The 18,370-nt window shown below is 46.5% G+C and overlaps 1 protein-coding gene across 8 annotated transcripts in view; it reads left to right on the top strand.

The window, feature by feature from the left end:
• MLH1 (mutL homolog 1) overlaps window positions 1-18,370 on the top strand; it is a 93,167-nt gene that overhangs the window by 22,738 nt on the left and 52,059 nt on the right. For all 8 annotated transcript variants that reach the window (XM_059879752.1, NM_001075994.2, XM_024982841.2 and 5 more), the window contains 2 exons: window positions 1,174-1,550; window positions 4,015-4,163. In XM_059879752.1, the coding sequence (XP_059735735.1) occupies window positions 1,174-1,550; window positions 4,015-4,163 (526 nt within the window). The remainder of the gene's footprint in view (window positions 1-1,173; window positions 1,551-4,014; window positions 4,164-18,370) is intronic.

The raw sequence follows: 18,370 nt of genomic DNA, 5'->3' as shown, positions 1-18,370 counted from the left end.
TTTCTTCTTTATTAATAAACCAATTTTTTCTGTAGCAAAAAATTTTCGCTCGTTTGTTAGTTATTGGGTTATCCTGAAATACAGTTTATGCCAGAAAGAAAAGATAAATGCTGAGTTCTTTGCCTTTGGTGATCAGTTTGCAGGGAAATGGGTTGGTGTCCTAGCAATGTCCGTTTAATGACTTTTTTCTGCCTATCTCATCTCTCTCCTTCCTGCTTTCCTTTCTTCCTCTCCATTTTTCTCTTTCTTCTAGTATTTTGTCATAGCTGTTAACAAGCATCATAATTCAACTAGTTTTAGTTAAATTATTCCATCCTTGACCAGCAGAAACCACTTCAGGCTGGTGCTCTTGTCCTTTTAACCCAATTACTTGAATCTTTGATAATTTCCTTGTTTCTGATAAGATAGGATTTTTGTAGGCTCACTGTATAGTTTCCCAGCCCATGTCCTGAAATTGGCCACTTTTCCAAAGAACTGCCTTATTTTAGTGGGGGATGGTATTTAGAAACTATAGTCTGGGATTGAGGGGCGTGGGGGGCTCCTCATTGCTGCTGGGTGGTTACTGCTTCCAGGCTTTACCAGTGCACAGAAGTAGGAAATACGTATTTTTAAAAATAGACAGTCGGAAGGTGGTTGCCAGAAGCTAGGGGAGAGTTTCCCCTTGGGAGGATGGAGGTAGGTGATGGTCACACAACGTTGTCAGTGTACTTAATGTTGCAGGACTGTACACATGAAAATGGTTAAACAGGTTTTATGTTATGCATAATTTACCACAGTAAATGTCTTATGGCAACGAAAAATGGACAAAAACATATGAGCTTTACACGAGTGTTTTTATATCAAACCACTTTTTAAATTGTAAGGATTTTGCTGAATTTTTGATTTTATATTGTCTATTTCCATCTTTATTACTTTTTTGGCCATGCTGTGTGGCGTGCGGGATCTTAGTTCCCTGACCAGGGATCTAACCCAGGCATTGGGAACCACCAGACCACCAAGGAAGTCCCTATATTTGTGTATTTTTAATTTCGTACTTCAAATTTTGGTCAGAATTCCTTCTATAATAATTCTGTAGTGATAATTATACCTGGTTCTAGCTTCTGCTCCATTTTGGGGCCTGTACTTCTCTACTTCTTATTCTGAATCTTCCCACCGTCTTCTTTTTTGGCACAGACTTTACTGCCAGGTCTTCCTGGCCCCTCTGGGGAAGCAGTTAAATCCACAGCGAGTGTGACATCCTCATCCACTGCTGGAAGTGGTGACAGAGTGTATGCCCACCAGATGGTCCGCACAGACTGCCGGGAACAGAAGCTCGATGCCTTCCTGCAGCCTGTGAGCAAGGCCCTGTCCAGTCAGCCCCAGGCTGTCGTCCCAGAGCACAGGACAGATGCTTCTAGCAGTGGGACCAGGCAGCAGGACGAGGAGATGCTTGAACTCCCAGCTCCTGCTGCAGTGGCTGCGAAGAGTCAGGCCTTAGAGGACGATGCAACAATGAGGGCTGCAGACCTGGCCGAGAAGAGAGGGCCCTCTTCCAGCCCCGAGAACCCCAGGTATGATCTTGGGCGAAAGGCAGCTGGCCTTCTTTGTTCTTTGCTGAAACTGCCTTCTAACTTGAACTGTCACAAACTCCTTGCAACCTTCTCTCTGCCTGTTCACCATCTCCCTCCAGAGGGATGGTCCACTGTCTGCCTTTGACCACGGCTTGAGAGTCACCCATCACAGTGGCCTTTGAAATACCTTAAACGTTCATGATTCCAAACATTATTTGAAAACATTTCAGAAAAAAAATCATATTTATCATTTGATTTAATAGTGAATTCTAGTAAAGCCTCAACAGCAGAGGTGGCTGGGAACGGGGACCTAAAATACCTGGAGGATTCTTCATCCTTCTCCAAGCTGTTGTCACTTCTTTCAGAAGAAGCAGAGTTTCTCAGTTTAAATTATGAAACTTCCTGAAGCGCATGGGCTAGTGGTGGGGAGCTAGAGGGGGGGGACAGGAATAGCTGGACCAATGACTGTCAGTTTAATTGTTTAAATTGGAATATATTTGCTTTATAATTTTGTGTTAGTTTCTGCTGTACAACAAGGTGAATCAGCTAATTGTATATGTATACCCCCTCCCTCTTGAGCCTCTACACCCATCTAGGTCATGACAGAGCACTGAGCTGAGCTCCTTGTTCCATATAGGAGCCTCCCACCAGCTATCTAGTTTACTCATGGTAATGTATTTATGTCAGACCTACCCTCCCCTTCCTCCTGTGTCCACACATCTGTTCTCTATGTCTGTGTCTCTATTCTTGCCCTGTAAATAGGCTCATCTTCACTATTTTTCTAGATTCCACCTATATGCATTACTGTACAATATTTGTTTTTCTCTGACTTGAGTCTGTATGATAGACTCTGTGGCCATCCATATCTCTACAAATGACCCAATTTCATTTCTTCCTACGGCTGAGTAATACTCCCTATATATAAACACGTGCCGCATCTTTGTCCATTTCTCTGTTGACGGCCATTTGGGTGGTTTCTGTGTTTTAGCTGCTGCGAGTAGTGCTGCAGCAAACACTGGGGTGCAGGTATCTTTTTGACTTGTGGTTTTCCGAGTGTAGTAGGAATGCTGGGTCATATGGTAGTTCTGCTTTTAGTGTTTTAAGAAACTTCCACACTGTTGTCCACAGTGGCTGTGCCAATTTACATTCTCATCAACAGTTGAAGAGGGTTCCCTTTTCTTCACACCCTCTCCAGCATTTATTGTGCGTAGACGTTTAATGATTGCCATTCTGACTGATGTGAGATGATACCTCACTGTAGTTTTGATGTGCATTTTCCTAATAATTAATGATGAGCATGTTTTCATGTGCTGCTTGGCCATCTGTATATTTTCTTTGGTGTTCAGTGTACGCTCTGTGGGTGCTTTAAGGACATCTCACTGGAATCTGTAAGGTATGTGTTCCTTTCTCAGTGTGTGCAGGCAGTGTCCCTGGAACTCTGGGTGAAGTCCTTTGCCCAAGGCCACGTGTCTGGTGGCTGACCACCAAAACCCTGGCTCTAAATGCCCACTGGAACTTGGGCCTGTTACTTCACCCCGTTTGCTCATTTCCAAGTCAGTCTAGCAAGACGACTTCTAAGGATTTGTTTCCAGAGAATAATAAAGGATGCTAACACTTACTGAGCATCCGCTGTGTGCCAGATACTTTGCATGCATTAGCTCAGTTCATGATCTTAACAGCCCTGCCGGGAAGTGTGACGTTTCTGTTTATCACTTGGGAAGGTAACGCCTCGAGCCATTGACTGCACAGCAAAGAAATCTTTTTAAACCAGGAACCAGAGTGCATCACTCCTTGCTGAAAACCACTTGGGGTGAAACCAGCCTGGCTGCCCCAGCCCATCACTCTCCTCCCCTTCGTGGCGCTTTGGCTGAACTAGTCCCTCGGCCCAGGAACTCTCCAACCTCTTGTCACCGAGGTCTCAACTCAGATGTCACCTCTCACCAGAGACTGTCTTTGTCCATTTAATCTAAAGTTCTTTCCTTCTCCCCTCATTCTATTACGTTGTTTTATTTTCGTCATAGCATTTGTGGCTACTTAAAATGATCTTTCTCCTGTTGCTGTTTGTCCCACTGGAAAGCCAGCATGGTGAGGGCAGGCACCTTGTCATGGCTGTATGAGGTTGGTATTATATAACAGTGATGGATGGAGGGCCAGGTAGAGGATGGAGGGCTGAATGAATGAGACGTGGCGAGATCAGCACACTTGCTTGAGGCCCTGCAGGTCTCTGGGCTGAGCCATGTCCAGTGGCCCCTTGCTTGGGCCCCAGAGGTGTCTGAGAAGCAGTATGCAGGAGAACAGACTGATCTGACTGGCTCCCTCATGGGGAGGTGCCCCCCCGCCTCCCCAAAATGTGCAGATTTGGCACATAGAAGCTACTTCCTTCTCCAAAATGCGAGCCAAATTTGACTGACTTTAAAAACTTTAAAGATAGTGTTGACCTGCCAGTTCTTCATCTCCTTTGCAGAAAGAGACCTCGGGAAGACTCTGATGTGGAAATGGTGGAGGATGCATCCCGAAAGGAGATGACAGCCGCTTGTACCCCCCGGAGAAGGATCATCAACCTTACCAGTGTTCTGAGTCTCCAGGAGGAGATCAACGAGCGGGGCCATGAGAGTACGTAAGTGCCAAGGCTGCCTGTGTCTCCTGCAGCTGGAACTGCTCTGGTGAAGGTTTGGGAAATGCAGGAAGCATGCATGTCCTGATGGTCTCTGCAGTGCACTGAGCAAAGCTTGCTTTCTTTACTAATCCACGGCGGCATCAGCTTCAAGATAATTGACACCTGGGAGAGAAGAGAAAAAGTGAGTCTCTGGTTTCAGCCAGAGCGAATCAGTACTCGGGTTAAATCAGGGAAGTCAGTAGATGGTCATTTAAAGCGGTGGTCCCCATCCTTTTTGGCACCTGGGACTGGTTTCATGGAAGACAGGATTTGCATGGGCTAGGGGGGCGGGGGAAGTGGGGAAGGGGGGATCGTTTGAGGATGATTCAAGTGCGGTACGTTTACTGTGCACTTCATTTTTATTATTATTACATCAGCTCCACCTCAGATGATCAGGCATTAGATTCCAAAGGTTGGGGATCCCCGCTTTAAAGAATCTTGAGTTTGTTTCTATCTTAGCTAAAGGCAGCGTGCCCTGCTTGGGGTATACTGTGGCTGAGAGTACACAGGTCTGGAGGGCCCTGGTCTGTATCCAGGCAGCTACCACGTCTGCTCTGTGACCTTAGCCTTTCTGTGCCTCAGTTGTTCCTTATCTGTAAAATGAGGTTAATTTTACCACTGAAGATTACTGGTGCTGATTAGAGGTAAAATGTAAGTGAAACACTTGGTACAGAGTAAGGAGTCATAGCTATTTTTGTATCCTGAAGATAAAGTGAAAAATCATTATTATTTTCCTCAGAAACAGCTTTCAGAACACCCAAGTATAGACCTCCATTTGAGTCCCTGTTGCTCTGAAATGATGTTTATGGTTTTAGGAATGAAAAGAGGGCTCATCATCTCCCGGGGATAAATTGATGCAGGGACTGAGGTGTGTGACAGTGACTTGTCCCTAACAGAAGTCCGGACCCCACTCAGTGGGTCACAGGCATGCTCTGGGTGGGTCCGTCGTTGCTGGGCGGTGTTGCACCTGAGTCTGTGCAGGTCAGCCCTGTCCTTGCCATTTTTCACCTACTGCACATTTTTGATTAAGCAAGTTACATTTTATAGCAGTGTTGGAATTTATCTTAAAATAAGACAACCTGGACTAACTTTTAAATGAAATGAATGGCCGAGGAACAATTCAGGGCCTTTCCCACTGATCCTTAGCCTTCTAAATAGCTGTTCTGGCTCAGACGCCCCTTCTCTCTTCTCTCAGTTCCCACTCGTTGGAATGAACTCAAGCCTCAGTTTGCCCTTTCCTTGCTAATTCTTTCCCATCTTCTCACTTTGGGCCCTTGTCTGTCTGCATATGGGGACAGGCGTGGGGTCTGCTCCCTCGGGAAGGCTGCCCATTTCCTGTGATTAAGGCCTTGCCAGTTGTAGATGGCACTGCCAACTGGCTTCTGATTTCTGTTTCCATGGAGATTTGTTCCCCTTGCTTCTTTTCCTTCTGTTACTGGCTTTCAAGCTGGGATCTTTAAAAATCATTTTTAAATAATGAAAGGAAGGTGGGCTAAAACTTGATTTATTTAGCAGTCTCCCTCACAATTGTTTTAATTGACAGACTCCCTCAGATTTGGAATTTACTGAGTTTTCTCTAAGAGTTTGTATTCCTCATGCAAAGCAGGCTATTTAAAAGTTATAATTTCAGTGAATTTCTGAATAGTTGCTAACTATTTTCGGTAAGGTATAAATCTAATCTCTACCAAGTTTGGTTAGGTTTAGAGTCCATTGCTAAGGTGACGATGAATCGAAATATTCTAAAATTGTATGTTCATGCATATTACCTCATTTAATTCTAGAATAGTCTTATGAGGGAGGCAGAGTAGATGCTGTTATCTCTGTTTTAAAGATAAAGAAATGGAAGGTGGAGAGATTAGTCGGAACATCCCCACAGTGCAAAGCTGGCCTGGGTGCCTGCCTCGTGGAGGGGGCGGTTGTTGCTAGCCCAGCCTGCAGCAGGGGGCCTGGTCCAGGGCTTACTTGCAAAACTAGATCAGCTGCTTTAGATCACTTGATAGGATGAGCATGCCACGTGATCCCTGATCCCTCAGACTGAGGCTGTTTTCAGATGAGCCAGGGCCGGGTTTTCCAGAGGAGTCCTGGTCTTGGTGTGGAGAGTAGGGCTGCCCTTTGGAGCCAAGAGAATTCCGTTGAAGCTCCTACCACCTACACCATTCTGTAGCCAGTCAGAAATCTATTCACCTTTGTGGGGCATCTTTTGTATGTTCTGTGAACCGGTGCTCCTGTTACAGCCCTTACTTGGCTGTTGTGATGAACACCTGAGACATCCGAGCAAGGGGAGGGTGGGGACCTCTGACTCAGGTCCTGCCTGTGGCATCTGTTTATACAGCCCCAAGCAGGGAAGCTGGTTTAGTTGAATGCCTACGGGGATCTCTCTAAAGCTTGGATTTGGGGAAGTAGGCTAGAACCTGGCTGCACTCCCACAGAGCTATGCCCTGGCCCAGGAAGGAAGTCAGATGCTTTTGATCTTGGGTGGCCTGGGCCAGCTTGAAGCGGGGCTTGGATTCCCAGCCAGAGGTTGACGTTGGGTCACAGCAGTGATAGTCAAATCCTAGCCACTAGACCAGTGGTCATTGACAAAGCCCTGGCCCTTTGGCTTTGCGGGTAAAGAATTCTCACAAAGACAGAAAGCAGTGAAACAAGTGAAGTATTTATTAAGAGGAAAAAGTTAAGTACAGGTGGATAAACACAGCTGTACTGACACTGAGGGGACGCAGGCTGTCGCTGAGTCTCGCCCCTGAGGCAGTTTGAATTACTGTTGTGGGGCATTTTTTCTGGTTTTTCTTTGGCCAGTTAGTTTGATCTTTCTGGTTCAGAGCCCATATTTAGTATATCTCATGTGTGCACACTCATCTGTCAGCCAAGATGGACTCCAGAGAAGAGGTGTAACTTGGCATCGCTCCCCTTTTGCCCTCCAAGGAGCTTTCTATTCAGGAAGGTCTCCCTTGAGATTGAGAAAATGTGTGGTCTCTTATCTGGGGAGGGTCCAGCCTCCTCTCTGGATTGTCTTGCTATTGATATTTAGGAGTTTCTGTCCTCAGGGAACGAACTTCAGTTGGTCAACCTGGGTTGGGGGGCACGTCTACCACCTGCCTCAAATCCTCCCTGAGAGACACAGACCCCAAGAAATTTTTATTAGGAAGATAAAGGGTAAAACTTTGGTAGCTTCTTAAGCTGGCCAGGGCTTCGTAGACCCTATGTAGTCGGGTTCATGGAGCTCTCTCCCTATCTCCTTAAAGGGCTCTAGGTTGGTCTTTCAGCAGGGTCTGCTGTGGGGAGTGACTGGAGTCCCTCATCATCCCTGTTCTGTGATGCCCCAGAGAAAGCGAACTACTTAGATAAGCAAAGACTAAAGACCAGTAAAAGACCGTTATAATCAGACTCAAGCAAGGGTAGGATCTGGTTATACAAGGTCAGCATATCTTTGTTAATCTCAGGCTTAAAATTTAGTATCTTTCTCTATTTCTAAAATGAAAGATCTGAACCTGTTGGTCCCAGGCCGCCTCCTTGGACTGAAAGGTCTTAGTTGCAGATTTGCAACAGTATGGAAAACAATGGGGAAAGTTGCTCAGTCGTGTCCAACTCTTTGCAACCCTATGGACTATACAGTCCATGGAATTCTCCAGGCCAGAATACTGGAGTGGGTAGCCTTTCCCTTCTCCAGGGCATCTTCCCAATCCAAGGATCGAACCCAGGTCTGCTGCATTGCAGGTGGATTCTTTACTGGCTGAGCCACCAGGGAAACCCACCAACAGAGCACTGGGCAAAATATGAATCAGTATGGCTGAGAAGAGGAAGTTTGTAAGAAAATGTTGCTAAGGAAAGGGTTAGGCAAGAGACATTAGAATTTTCTTCAATTGGAAAATGAACAATTCTGACCCTGTACATTACTGTTCTGAGTCTAGGGTCTCTGGTGGAAGACCATTTTCCTTCAGGAACTTGGTTAAAATTCCTTACGGGATGGACATTGCTTGGGGTAAGCAAATCCAGCTTTCCATCAACTCAGTGGAAGAAGCATGAATTTGTGCAGTGCAAGCCAGAGAGTTGTCTGTTCATCCTGTGGATAAGGGAAAGAGGTATAGAAAAGCTAAGTCAATTAGTAGCTTCATCGTAGCACCAGTCAGGCCATAATTGAGTCACCCAGCGTGGGCAGAGAAATTTGGTAAATTCCAAGAGCGAGAGTGAGAGCAGAGAAGACAATAGTTACCCAAACCTACCAGAACACATCAGTTACTCTGTAAGTGGATTGGTGTACCAGAAGGCAAAAGGAAGATAGTAGCTATTACTTAGCATAGTGTCTAAGATGTCTTTCTGTCCTTTTTGAATAAGAGGTTTAGGTCTTGGAGTGGCTTATTCATCCACCTGGAATTTTCAGGCTGTCTTGGGTCCTCTAGGTCCTGTTGAGCCGTGCTTCCCAACCTTTTTGGCACCAGGGACCAGTTTCGAGGAAGACAGTTTTTCCATGGACCGGGGTTGAGGGGCAGGGGATGGTTCAGGCGGTAATGCGAGTGATGGGGAGCAGCAGATAAAGCTTCACTTGCTTGCCTACCACCTCCTGCTCTGTGACTCAGTTCTTAACAGGCCTCAGACCACTACTGCTCCACAGCCCAGGGCTTGGGGACCTCTGCTGTACAGACTTGGAGAAAGGGGTGGATTCACAGGGATGATTGGAATGTGGGTCTTCAGGTTCCTGTAACATATCAGTGGAGACAGGTTTAATCCTGGACAGATGAACCCAGCTGGTGACCCCCTGGAGTTTGCTGTAGGAGTACTCAGCAAGATTTAGTAAGGACCTTTCCATTTTGTGAGTAGCTAGTCGCCAGGGTAACTGGGACTGTCATCTGGAGAGGACTGCACTCTGTTGCCCTGGACCTGGCCTAGGCTTATAATGTAACTGAGGTGAGCCTGGGTTTCTGGGTCAATTAGCGTGTCCAGAGTAAGGAGTGGCTCTCTGTGTGTCATTTTGCAAGGGCTTAACTTAGTGGTAGTTTCAGGAGCTGCCCTGACCCTTAGGCAGGCTGTTGGCAGCAGGATACCACGACTCTAACGTTTCCTGACAGTTTGCCCAAGGTTTTGTTTCGAGTACAATTATCCTGTTCCACTTTTCCTAAGGACTGAGGTCTTTAGGACGAATGGAGGTAGCACTTAATTCCCAAAGTCTGTGAAATCTATTGTGTGATTTTTGCTATAAACGAAGGTTCATTGTCACTCTGAAGGTGATGGGGCAATCTGAATCTAGGAATAATTTCCTTTAGGCGCACCTTAGCCACCTCAGTTACCTTCTCTGTTCTATTAGGGAAGGCCTCCATCTTACAGTTAGAGTACCTGTAAAGACTAGTAAGTATTTGAAGCCCTGGAAAGAAGGCATCTGAGTGAAACCTATTTGCAGTCCTCTCCTGGATAAATCCCACATTGCTGGACTGGGCTGACGAGGGGGAGGCTTGACTTTGCCTCCTGGATTATGGGTGGTGCAAAGGGCACAGCCTCAAGTTACTCTTTTAATTGTCTCCAGGAGCCCTTTCCCTGTAAAAACTTAGAAAACAACTACAGGCATTGCATCTCTTCCAGATGGAGAGAATCATGTAGCCCTTTAGTATTTTTCCAGTGGTCGGAGAAAGGAGTGAGCAGTTTCTGATCTGTGTGTCACCAGCCATCTGCTCCCTTAATTTCCCCCTCTGTTTCCTGCCTAGGTCTCTTCAGAAATTGAGTACCTGGGTATAACATTAGAAGGGGTAAGGGATAGAATTAAAGCCATTTTTGTTATGGACATCAGGGCTACTTTGCTCGCTTCTCAGTCAGCCCTGTCATTTCCTCAGAAAATTTGAGAAGTTCCCTTTTGGTGCCCATGGCAATGAATGCCTGCTACATGTTTTGGTTTTTGAACCGCTTCTATGAGATGTACAATCTCAGCCCCACATTTTACAGGGAAATTTCTTGCATTTAGAAGTCTTCTCTATTTCCAGATAGCTGTGTGGCATGTAAAACGAAGGCATATTTTGAGTCTGTGTATATGTCTATAATTTTTCCTTCCCTTAGGATGAAGGCTCACATTAGGGCTCTTAGCTCAGCCTTTTGGGCTGAGGTGTTGGATGGCAAAGATTGCGCTGCTTTAATACTATAGTTGCTCACAATAGCATACCTACCCTCCTGACTCCATCTTTAACGAAACTGGTGTTAGCACTTCCTCAGTTTTCTATGGCCTGGTCTACAGGTCAGATCAGCGGGCACAGACCTGGTCAAGGGTTTTGAGGCAAGAATGTGTTAGCTCTGGGCTTTTGGTGGGCATTAAGGTAGTGGGGTTGAGTGTGTGGCAGATTTTGAGGGTTGGTTCTGGAGAGTCAAGGGGCAAAGCCTGGTACTTGATAAGGCACCCTTCTAATTTGCCTGTTATCTCTGAAGTTGCTGGTACTTGTGAGGGGTCTGGATTTCAAGTGGCTGTCCAAAGACAAGGTTGTTAGGTTTTTCTACCAGTAAACCAGTGGCTGCTATAGCCTGGAGGCAGTCAGGCCAAACTTGGGCCACAGAGTCTAGTTGCTTGAAAAAGTAGCCTTTAGGCTGAGGAACTTCCCCTGGCTTCTGTATAACGACCCCCCAAGGCTGTCCCCCGCCTTTCAGCCATGTACAAGATGAATGGCTTTTTCAAACTGAGGAGACCCAGAGCAGGGGCTCTGGTGAGGGCCTGCTTGATATTATTAAAAGACTTCTCCTGTTCTCCATTCCAAAGTAACAGTTCTGTATCTGGGCCTTTAATGGCTTCATATAGGGGCTTAGCCATTAGTCCAAATCCTGGAATCCAAATTCTACAAAATCCTGCCATGCTCCAAAAAAGATGGAGATGTTTCTTTGTCTTTGGAGTGCTGAGGCCTAATATGGTTTGTTTTCTATCTGGAGATAATTGTCTATTTCTGGAGTTTATAATACATCCCAGATATTTAACTTGTTGCCTCGTGCCTTTTTCTGAGAGACTCTAACCCCGGGCCCCAAGGAAATTAGGGACTTTCGATGCTATTTGATTTGAAGCCTCCATGGAGGGCCTCCATGTTAAAATATTGTCCAAATGCTGTGGAATGATCCCTTCGTTTAGGTGCGTCTTTCCTGGTTCCTTTCCTAGGGCCCGGGCCGACGGGTGTGGATTGTACTCCGAGGCAGTACTGTCTGTGTGTACTGTTGCATTTGGCCTGAGTCAGGGTTAGTCCACCTGAAGGCAAACAGACACTGAGATGAGGGATAAACTGGTATGCCAAAAAAAAAAAAAAAAGCCATCTTTGAGTCTAGCACAGTGAACTATTTGACATCTCCAGGAATCTGGGCTGATACGTTGCAAGGCTTGGCCATAAGGGGATGTGTAGGGGCCACTGAATCTTTCACTGCCTTAAGGTCTTGCGCTGTATTGTATTCCACATTTGGCTTAACAGCTGGCAGAAAAGAAGCAGTGCATGGAGCCTGGAGGGTGCCAAGAGGCCGTGTCTTAAGAATTTAGCTGCACAGGGTTGTAAACCCTTCTTTGCTTCCAGCTTCGTAGAATATTGTCTCCTGTTGGGATAGGCAGTTTCTGGCCTAAAGCTGATTCTTACATGTTGGGCATTTGCGGCCCTTCCGGGGATTCCTTTGTCTCATACCGAAGGGTCTGCTGTTTGTAGAATATGCCTGGGAATAGGACTTTGCTCTTGTGGCTGATGTTAGAGGTAAAATAAGGGGCTGCCCAGGTCCTCCTATCCGGAGTATGGCCCTGAGGAAACTCAGAAGGTCTCTCCCAAGGAGAGGGGTAGGACACTCGGTACAATTGAAAAGGCATGCGAAATCAGCTGCTGCTCAAGTTGGCAGTGAGAGGCCCAGTAAAATAATGGGTGCGAGACTTTCCCTTGACACCCATCACAGTACAGCTTTTGAAGGAAAGAAGTTCAGCGTGAGGATCAGGACAGGGTAAGTGGCTCCCTTATCAATTAAAAAATCGATTTTCTATCTGTCATGTCCAGGACTACCTGGGGCTCCTTGATGGAGATAGATGTCTTGTTGTGGGGAGCCACCGGAATCCCCGGGCCACCTCAGACGTCCAGCATGGCCATCTCAGGAGTGGGAGCCCTACTTCCCTTCAGGAAGGAGTGAAGTCTCTCTTCCAGTGACTTGTTTGTAGTCTGGGCATGGCCCAGGGGGATCTTTCTGGCAATCTCGGGCCCAGTGGCCAGTTGAATTGTAATTGTAGCATTTCCCCTATTGGTGTTACCTTCGGACAGATAGATAGTTGGACTTTCTTGGTGCCATTGGGTTGTCCTGAGGTTATAAGCCACGGGTGAGAGCAATGGCTGTCAGTTTTGCCTGAGCCCTGCCTGTCTTTCCTCATGTTGGGCTCCTTCTTCCTCCTCAGCTTGGTCTCCATTATTTAGTACCCCAAAGGCCACCCCCTAAGAGTTGGAGCATGAGTGTTTGTGGGCCAAATTGTAGCTTCTGGAGTTTCCACCTAATATGAGGGGCAGCCTGGCTGATAAAGTGCTGTCCCAGTAGGGACTGACCTTCACAAGTGGAGGGATCTATGTTGGTGTATTTCCTAAAAGCCTCCACACGCCACATGTGAAAGAAGGATGGATTTTCTTTTTCTTCTTGGTCATTTCTTTGACCATTTCATAGTTAACTGACTTTGTGATACACTTTCTCATCCCTTCTAATAGACATTGGATAAATGCTTCTTGGCTTCTGTTCCTTCCCGGGAATTATAATTCCAAGAGGGTTCCTGACCCAGGACTGTGTCTCCACTCAGAGCATAACGTTTGGGTTGGTCTCTGGCAAACTGGTCAGTTCCCTCTGGCCTGCTGTCCAGATTCTTTGTTTTTCCTCAAAAGTACAACAAGTGGATAGGACTGCTTGGACATCCTTCCAGTTAAATCATAGACCAGAGTGAGGACCTAAGACCATTCAACAAACTTACTAGGGTCTTCAGAAAATTGGCCCAGTTTCTGTTTATACTGGGCTATATCAGTTAAAGAGAAGGATACGTACTCTGTCCCTTTTCCATTTGCCACTTCTCTGACAGGGCATAATTTTCCTAAGCCTGCGTGATGGGAAGCTCCACTGTGAGTTACCCCAGAGGGACTAGTCTCTCTCCTTTGGGGTAACAGAGGGTATGAAGGGACATAGGGAGGTGGAGTTTGCGATTGGTCAGAGGGAGTGGGAGAAGTAGATGACTCTGAAAAAGTACAGATGCTGTTATTAGGAGTGGGGGAGCTAGATTCCCCCCGAGAGATGGGAACTTACAAGGGGATCATCTAAAATGTCAGGAGAGTCTTCTGGTTCCCCAGGTTTTTAGTGTATGTGCTGCCTAAGCGAGCGCTTTCCCCAGGGTTTGAATTATGAGACCCATATAGGGCGAGATGTTGGTAAAGGACCATGGAAGCCTGAACACAGGGACTCTCACTCCACTTTCCCATCTTGCGGCAGTAAAGATCCAATTGCAGAATGGTGTTATAATTTAGAAACCCATTTTCAAGGTATTTTTCTCCATTCCCCAATTTATACAAAGACCAGGCACTGTGACAGTAGAATTTGTTTCTCCTTTTTTTGTTGTTCAGTCGCTCAGTTGTGTCTGACTTTTTGCAGCCCCAAGGACTGCAGCACACAGGTTTCCCTGTCCCTCACCATCTCCTGGAGTTTGCTGAAACTCGTGTCTGTTGAGTCGGTGATGGCATCCCACCATTTTGTCCTCAGGGAAGCTCTCTCCTTTATTAGCCCTTCAATTAAAAAGTCCACTTCTTAACGATACACTCCAGAGTGTTTCTCCTGGCTTGGAGGGGGATCCTCCCACGTTGAATAACCCGCAACCAGAAACAAGAGAGCGCTCCTGGAATGGAGTGTGGCGTCCTGGAAATGTTGACCAGGAGACATTAACCTGAAGGGGTTTGGGGCATCCCTGAAATTCTCTTCAAATCTGATGGGATTTCATATATCCTCTTCACTCTCTGGTTGGTTTCTGGCGCCCAAGATACGCTTCGCAGGGCACCCAACCCAGCACAGCTGGAGAAGGGCTTTTGAACCAGTGTAGACAGGTTGCCAGGACTTCCCTCAGGGATCTGTTGTTTATAGAGCTTATGTCCTATGATAAGCCTTCCTATGCTGGAGTGTATTCCCTGAGACTGAGCATCTACAAAGTTTATAATTCGGGCTTCTGGTAGTGGCTGGCCTCATAGGCTCTCTGTAGCAGTGTGGAGGCTGCCATGCCTGGAGTGAAGGGGGTCTAGTAGATGTAAAGAGGAATCCTTGGAGAAATTGGAGCTGGGTACTATGGAAGATGGCATGGGGTTCAAGGCTTGAGGGCCAGGAAGTGGAGAAATTCTCAGTAGTAAATTTCTGACTTTGAGGTGAGAGACTAGACTGCTGAAGAATCCAGATCCTTTGTCCTATCTTCCTGGCAGCTAAGATAGAATTGGGGGCACTTCTGGTGGTCCAGTGGTGAAGACTCTGCGCCTACAGTGCAAGGGGGCCCGGGTTTGATCCCTGGTCAGGGAACTAGATCTAACATGCCATAACTAAGAGTTCTCACATGCCATAACTAAGCAGCCAAATAGATAAATAAATGTTTATAGTAAAGAAAAAAAAAAGAATTGGAAATCACCTGGTTTTGTCTGACACAGATGGCACTGAATTAGGCAGTGGCAGGGATGCAGTTTAGGAATGATATATAGGAAATCTTTCCATAAAAGGGTGCAGAGAAAAAAAGTAAGAAATAGACCTTGTTGTTCAAGTAAAGTGGGAAAGAAAACCTTAGTGGAGGTTTCTGTATGGAAAAGTTAGTGAGAGTGAGACCCCTTGGGCTCCTGCATGGTCGGAAATTGTGTTTCTGCCATGTCCCGAAGGACAGCATCAGCTGTCACCCAGACATTTGAATCTGCGCAACCTGGGAAATTGCCCTGCCATCCCCAGTGTTGCAGGGAGCCGTAATGCTGTGAGTGGGCAGACGTGGCCTGTGGGTCTTGAAAGTGAAGGGGATAATGAGAGAAAGAAAGCAAGAGTTAAAGCCACAGCTGAGCAAACTCCATGGTTTACCTTGACTTCTCGAATTCCCGAGTTTTGGCACCAAATACGATCTTGGGTGGCCTCGGCCTGCGGCTGCTTAGAGCCGGGCTTCGGTTCCCTGGCCAGAGATTGAGGTTGGGTCACAGCAGGGAGAGCACCAGGTGCTCGCCACTAGACCAGTGGTCAGTACTGGCACTCCAGCTTTGCAGATGAGGAATTCCCACAAAGATGGAAAGTGGTGAAGCAAGTGAAGTATTTACTAGAAAGGAAAAGTACAGTCCATGTGGACAGACACTTGGGCAGACTCAGAGTTGCCGGGGCATGCTCTTGTGGCAGTGGAATTCCTTTTATGGGGCATTTCTTCTCGTTTCCTTGGCCAGTCATGTTGATTTACCTGGTTTAGAGTCCAAATTTAGTTTATATCTCAGGATCCTCCCATATGTGGGTCTTAGCCACATGCACCTCTTAGCCAAGATGGACTCCACCAAAGAGGACTTGGGGTAGCGAGCATCAGTTGCCTTCTCTCCCCTTTTTACCTCCAAGGAGCCTTTCTGTGCATGTATAATTGGGGAGGTCTCTTGGGTTCAAGAATGAGAAATATGTGGTGTCTTATCTTCTATCTGGGCAGGGCCTCTCTGAGCTTTCCTGCTATGCTTATTTTGAAGTTTCAGTCCCCAGGGAATGAGTCTCCTATCGCTTTACCCTGCGGGAGCCCATCTACTTCCTGCCTCACTTTCCTTTAGCGACATTTTTAGTTGCATTTATTTGTGTAATTATTTCATTATGGTGCCAGGCAGAGTGCCTGGCTTAGGGACTCAAGAGATCTTTCTGAAGGAGTGATTGGGAAGAGCCACCTCAGAGGCGGAACCCTGGAATCTGTAATCTGGAGGGATGTCAGGGTTGAACGCTCCATCAAACAACCCTCTTGAGTCTGGATGTATCCATTCCTCGTGAATACACTTTCAAGCAACAAGTGAGGTTAATTTCTGGCCCAACATCCAGTCACCTGTTCGTGGAATTAGGCTCATCCTGGATTAGTAACAACCAAGTTACTTATTGCCAGTCATGTAATTTTGATCCATTAATTAAGGAGGATGAGGAATGTCGTAAGTTACTTGCTAACACTTAAATCAGAAAACGTGCTTACCGTTTATCCGCAGCTTTATTTTCTTGGTCTTCGGTGCACAGTCCTGGGTCTTAATGTAGACACTCTTCTGTGTTTGTCACCAGATGACAGGTACAAAGTATGCTGTGCTGATCCCTGAGGCAAAAAACCCACTGAATAAGCTCAAAGCCCTGACTTAAAGGAGTCCATACTGTTGTGGGGGGTGTTTGGTAAATTGCCGGCTGTCTGGGACAGAGACAGAAGGCCACGTCAGCCAGGGTGACATTTGCCTGGGAGGGCTGCTGGATTTGCTGAGGCAGGGCCAGAGGCCCTGGCCCCCAGGGGCTGCGGGCAGGTGAGAGCTTGCTCCCGGAGGGGCCCTACGGAACCGGAGGACTGCTCGCCCTTCCTCTGGGCACCTTCACTCGCTGGTGCTCAGAGACACGTGCTTAAGATGTAGGGTGCCCTTGTGAACGTGGATGTGTGGTTTGGCTTTGAAGCACGGAGGATTTGGTCCCATCTTGGTGCTGCTAGAGTGATAGGGAGATGCCCGCAGGCCCCCAGTGCTGTGGGCATAACTAGGGAGGAGCCCTGCGTGTCTTCCTTGCCGACCTCCTGCCTGAATAGAGCCCTGCCCCCGGGCAGGCTGCGCTTCGGTAGCTGTGGATGCGTCAGAGCTCCCATGAAAAATGTGTATGGAAAAACCTCTGATCCTTTTTTAGTGGATTACACTGCTTCGCTTGTCTCCAGTGCCTCATTATTCAAGATTATTTGATGTTCTCCAGCTTTTAAAATAATCATTTTCCACCTACGCAGAACATCCTGTAGAGACATTGAGTTTCCAGTGGGAACAGAGGGGAATACTTATTTTAAAATTAGGAAAATAAGCCTCTTTTGGGGAGGGGGAGCAGAGAGTGTTGCAGAACTTATGTAACAGTGCAGGAACTCACATGTGGTGCCTGAGTTTAAAAAAAAAAAAGTGATATAGAGGCTTATTGCCGTCCCTAGACCCTTGCCCTGTTGTCTCCAACCACTCTGTTCCCCTTGGTAGTGGTAGGGCTTTTACTTCTTTCATTAAATGTATATTTATGTACTCAGGTGCACAGGCACTCAGATAAATTAGTAGATGCAAAATTGTGCTTATAAAACATAGGTAGGAGCTACAGGGGAAAACATGAACAACACCGGTGTTTAAAGAAACAGTGGTGTTTAACACTGCGTAAAGGAGCAACAGCAATGTGCTGCTTCCCCGTCCCAGCCTCTCCCTCCTCTCTTAGGGTAGCTATGACCTTACAGTTTGTGATTATTATTTCCTTTCTTTTATTAGAATTTTACCACCCATGGTTTATAGCCCTACAAAACTTATTGTTGTACAGAGTTTTAAACTTTATGTAAAGGGAAATACACTGTATTTTTCGCAGTGTATAAAAATACGCACACCCGTTGCTAAAAAGCATCCATCTTGCTACACTCTGGTTTGCTTTTTCTGTTTGTGATAGATTCCACTTTCTGATTCTGCCCTGTGTTTAATCGTTCATTCTGCAGTGGAAGAACATGCAGGGGACTTCAGGGCCCCCACCTCTGCCTCTCAGCCCCCATCCCCTTTCCTAGGCTTGGGCAGATCATGCGCTTGGCACACTGGCTGGCAAGCTCTGTGTAGGGTCGACACACAAACCAGCTGGCTCCTAAAAGTGACAGTTTGTCTTCCAGACGGGTCGCCAAGTGTGTTGTCCCTCCAGCAGTGTAGACAGCTGCTTTGCTTCAGGTTTTCTCCAGTGTTTGATATTGTCAGGCTTTTTACCAGTTTCTTGGTGGTGAAATGGGGTCTGATGGTAGTTTTCATTTGCACTTCCTCAGCCATTGATAAAGTTGACTGAGTATTTCCTCTTGGTAAGTGCCTGTTTCTAGCCTTCTGCCCACGTTTCTGTTGGGTTTTTGGTCTTTTCTGATTTTATGAGTGTTTTATATAATGTAAACGTTAATCAGTTATATGAGAACATCTTCCTTCAGTTTAGGGTTCATGTGGTATATGTTTTTTATGAATGTTTGTGT

Source organism: Bos taurus, chromosome 22, assembly GCF_002263795.3.
Source record: "Bos taurus isolate L1 Dominette 01449 registration number 42190680 breed Hereford chromosome 22, ARS-UCD2.0, whole genome shotgun sequence".
NCBI classification, from domain to species: Eukaryota; Metazoa; Chordata; class Mammalia; order Artiodactyla; family Bovidae; genus Bos; species Bos taurus.
This window is presented reverse-complemented; position numbering and strand designations above follow the sequence as displayed.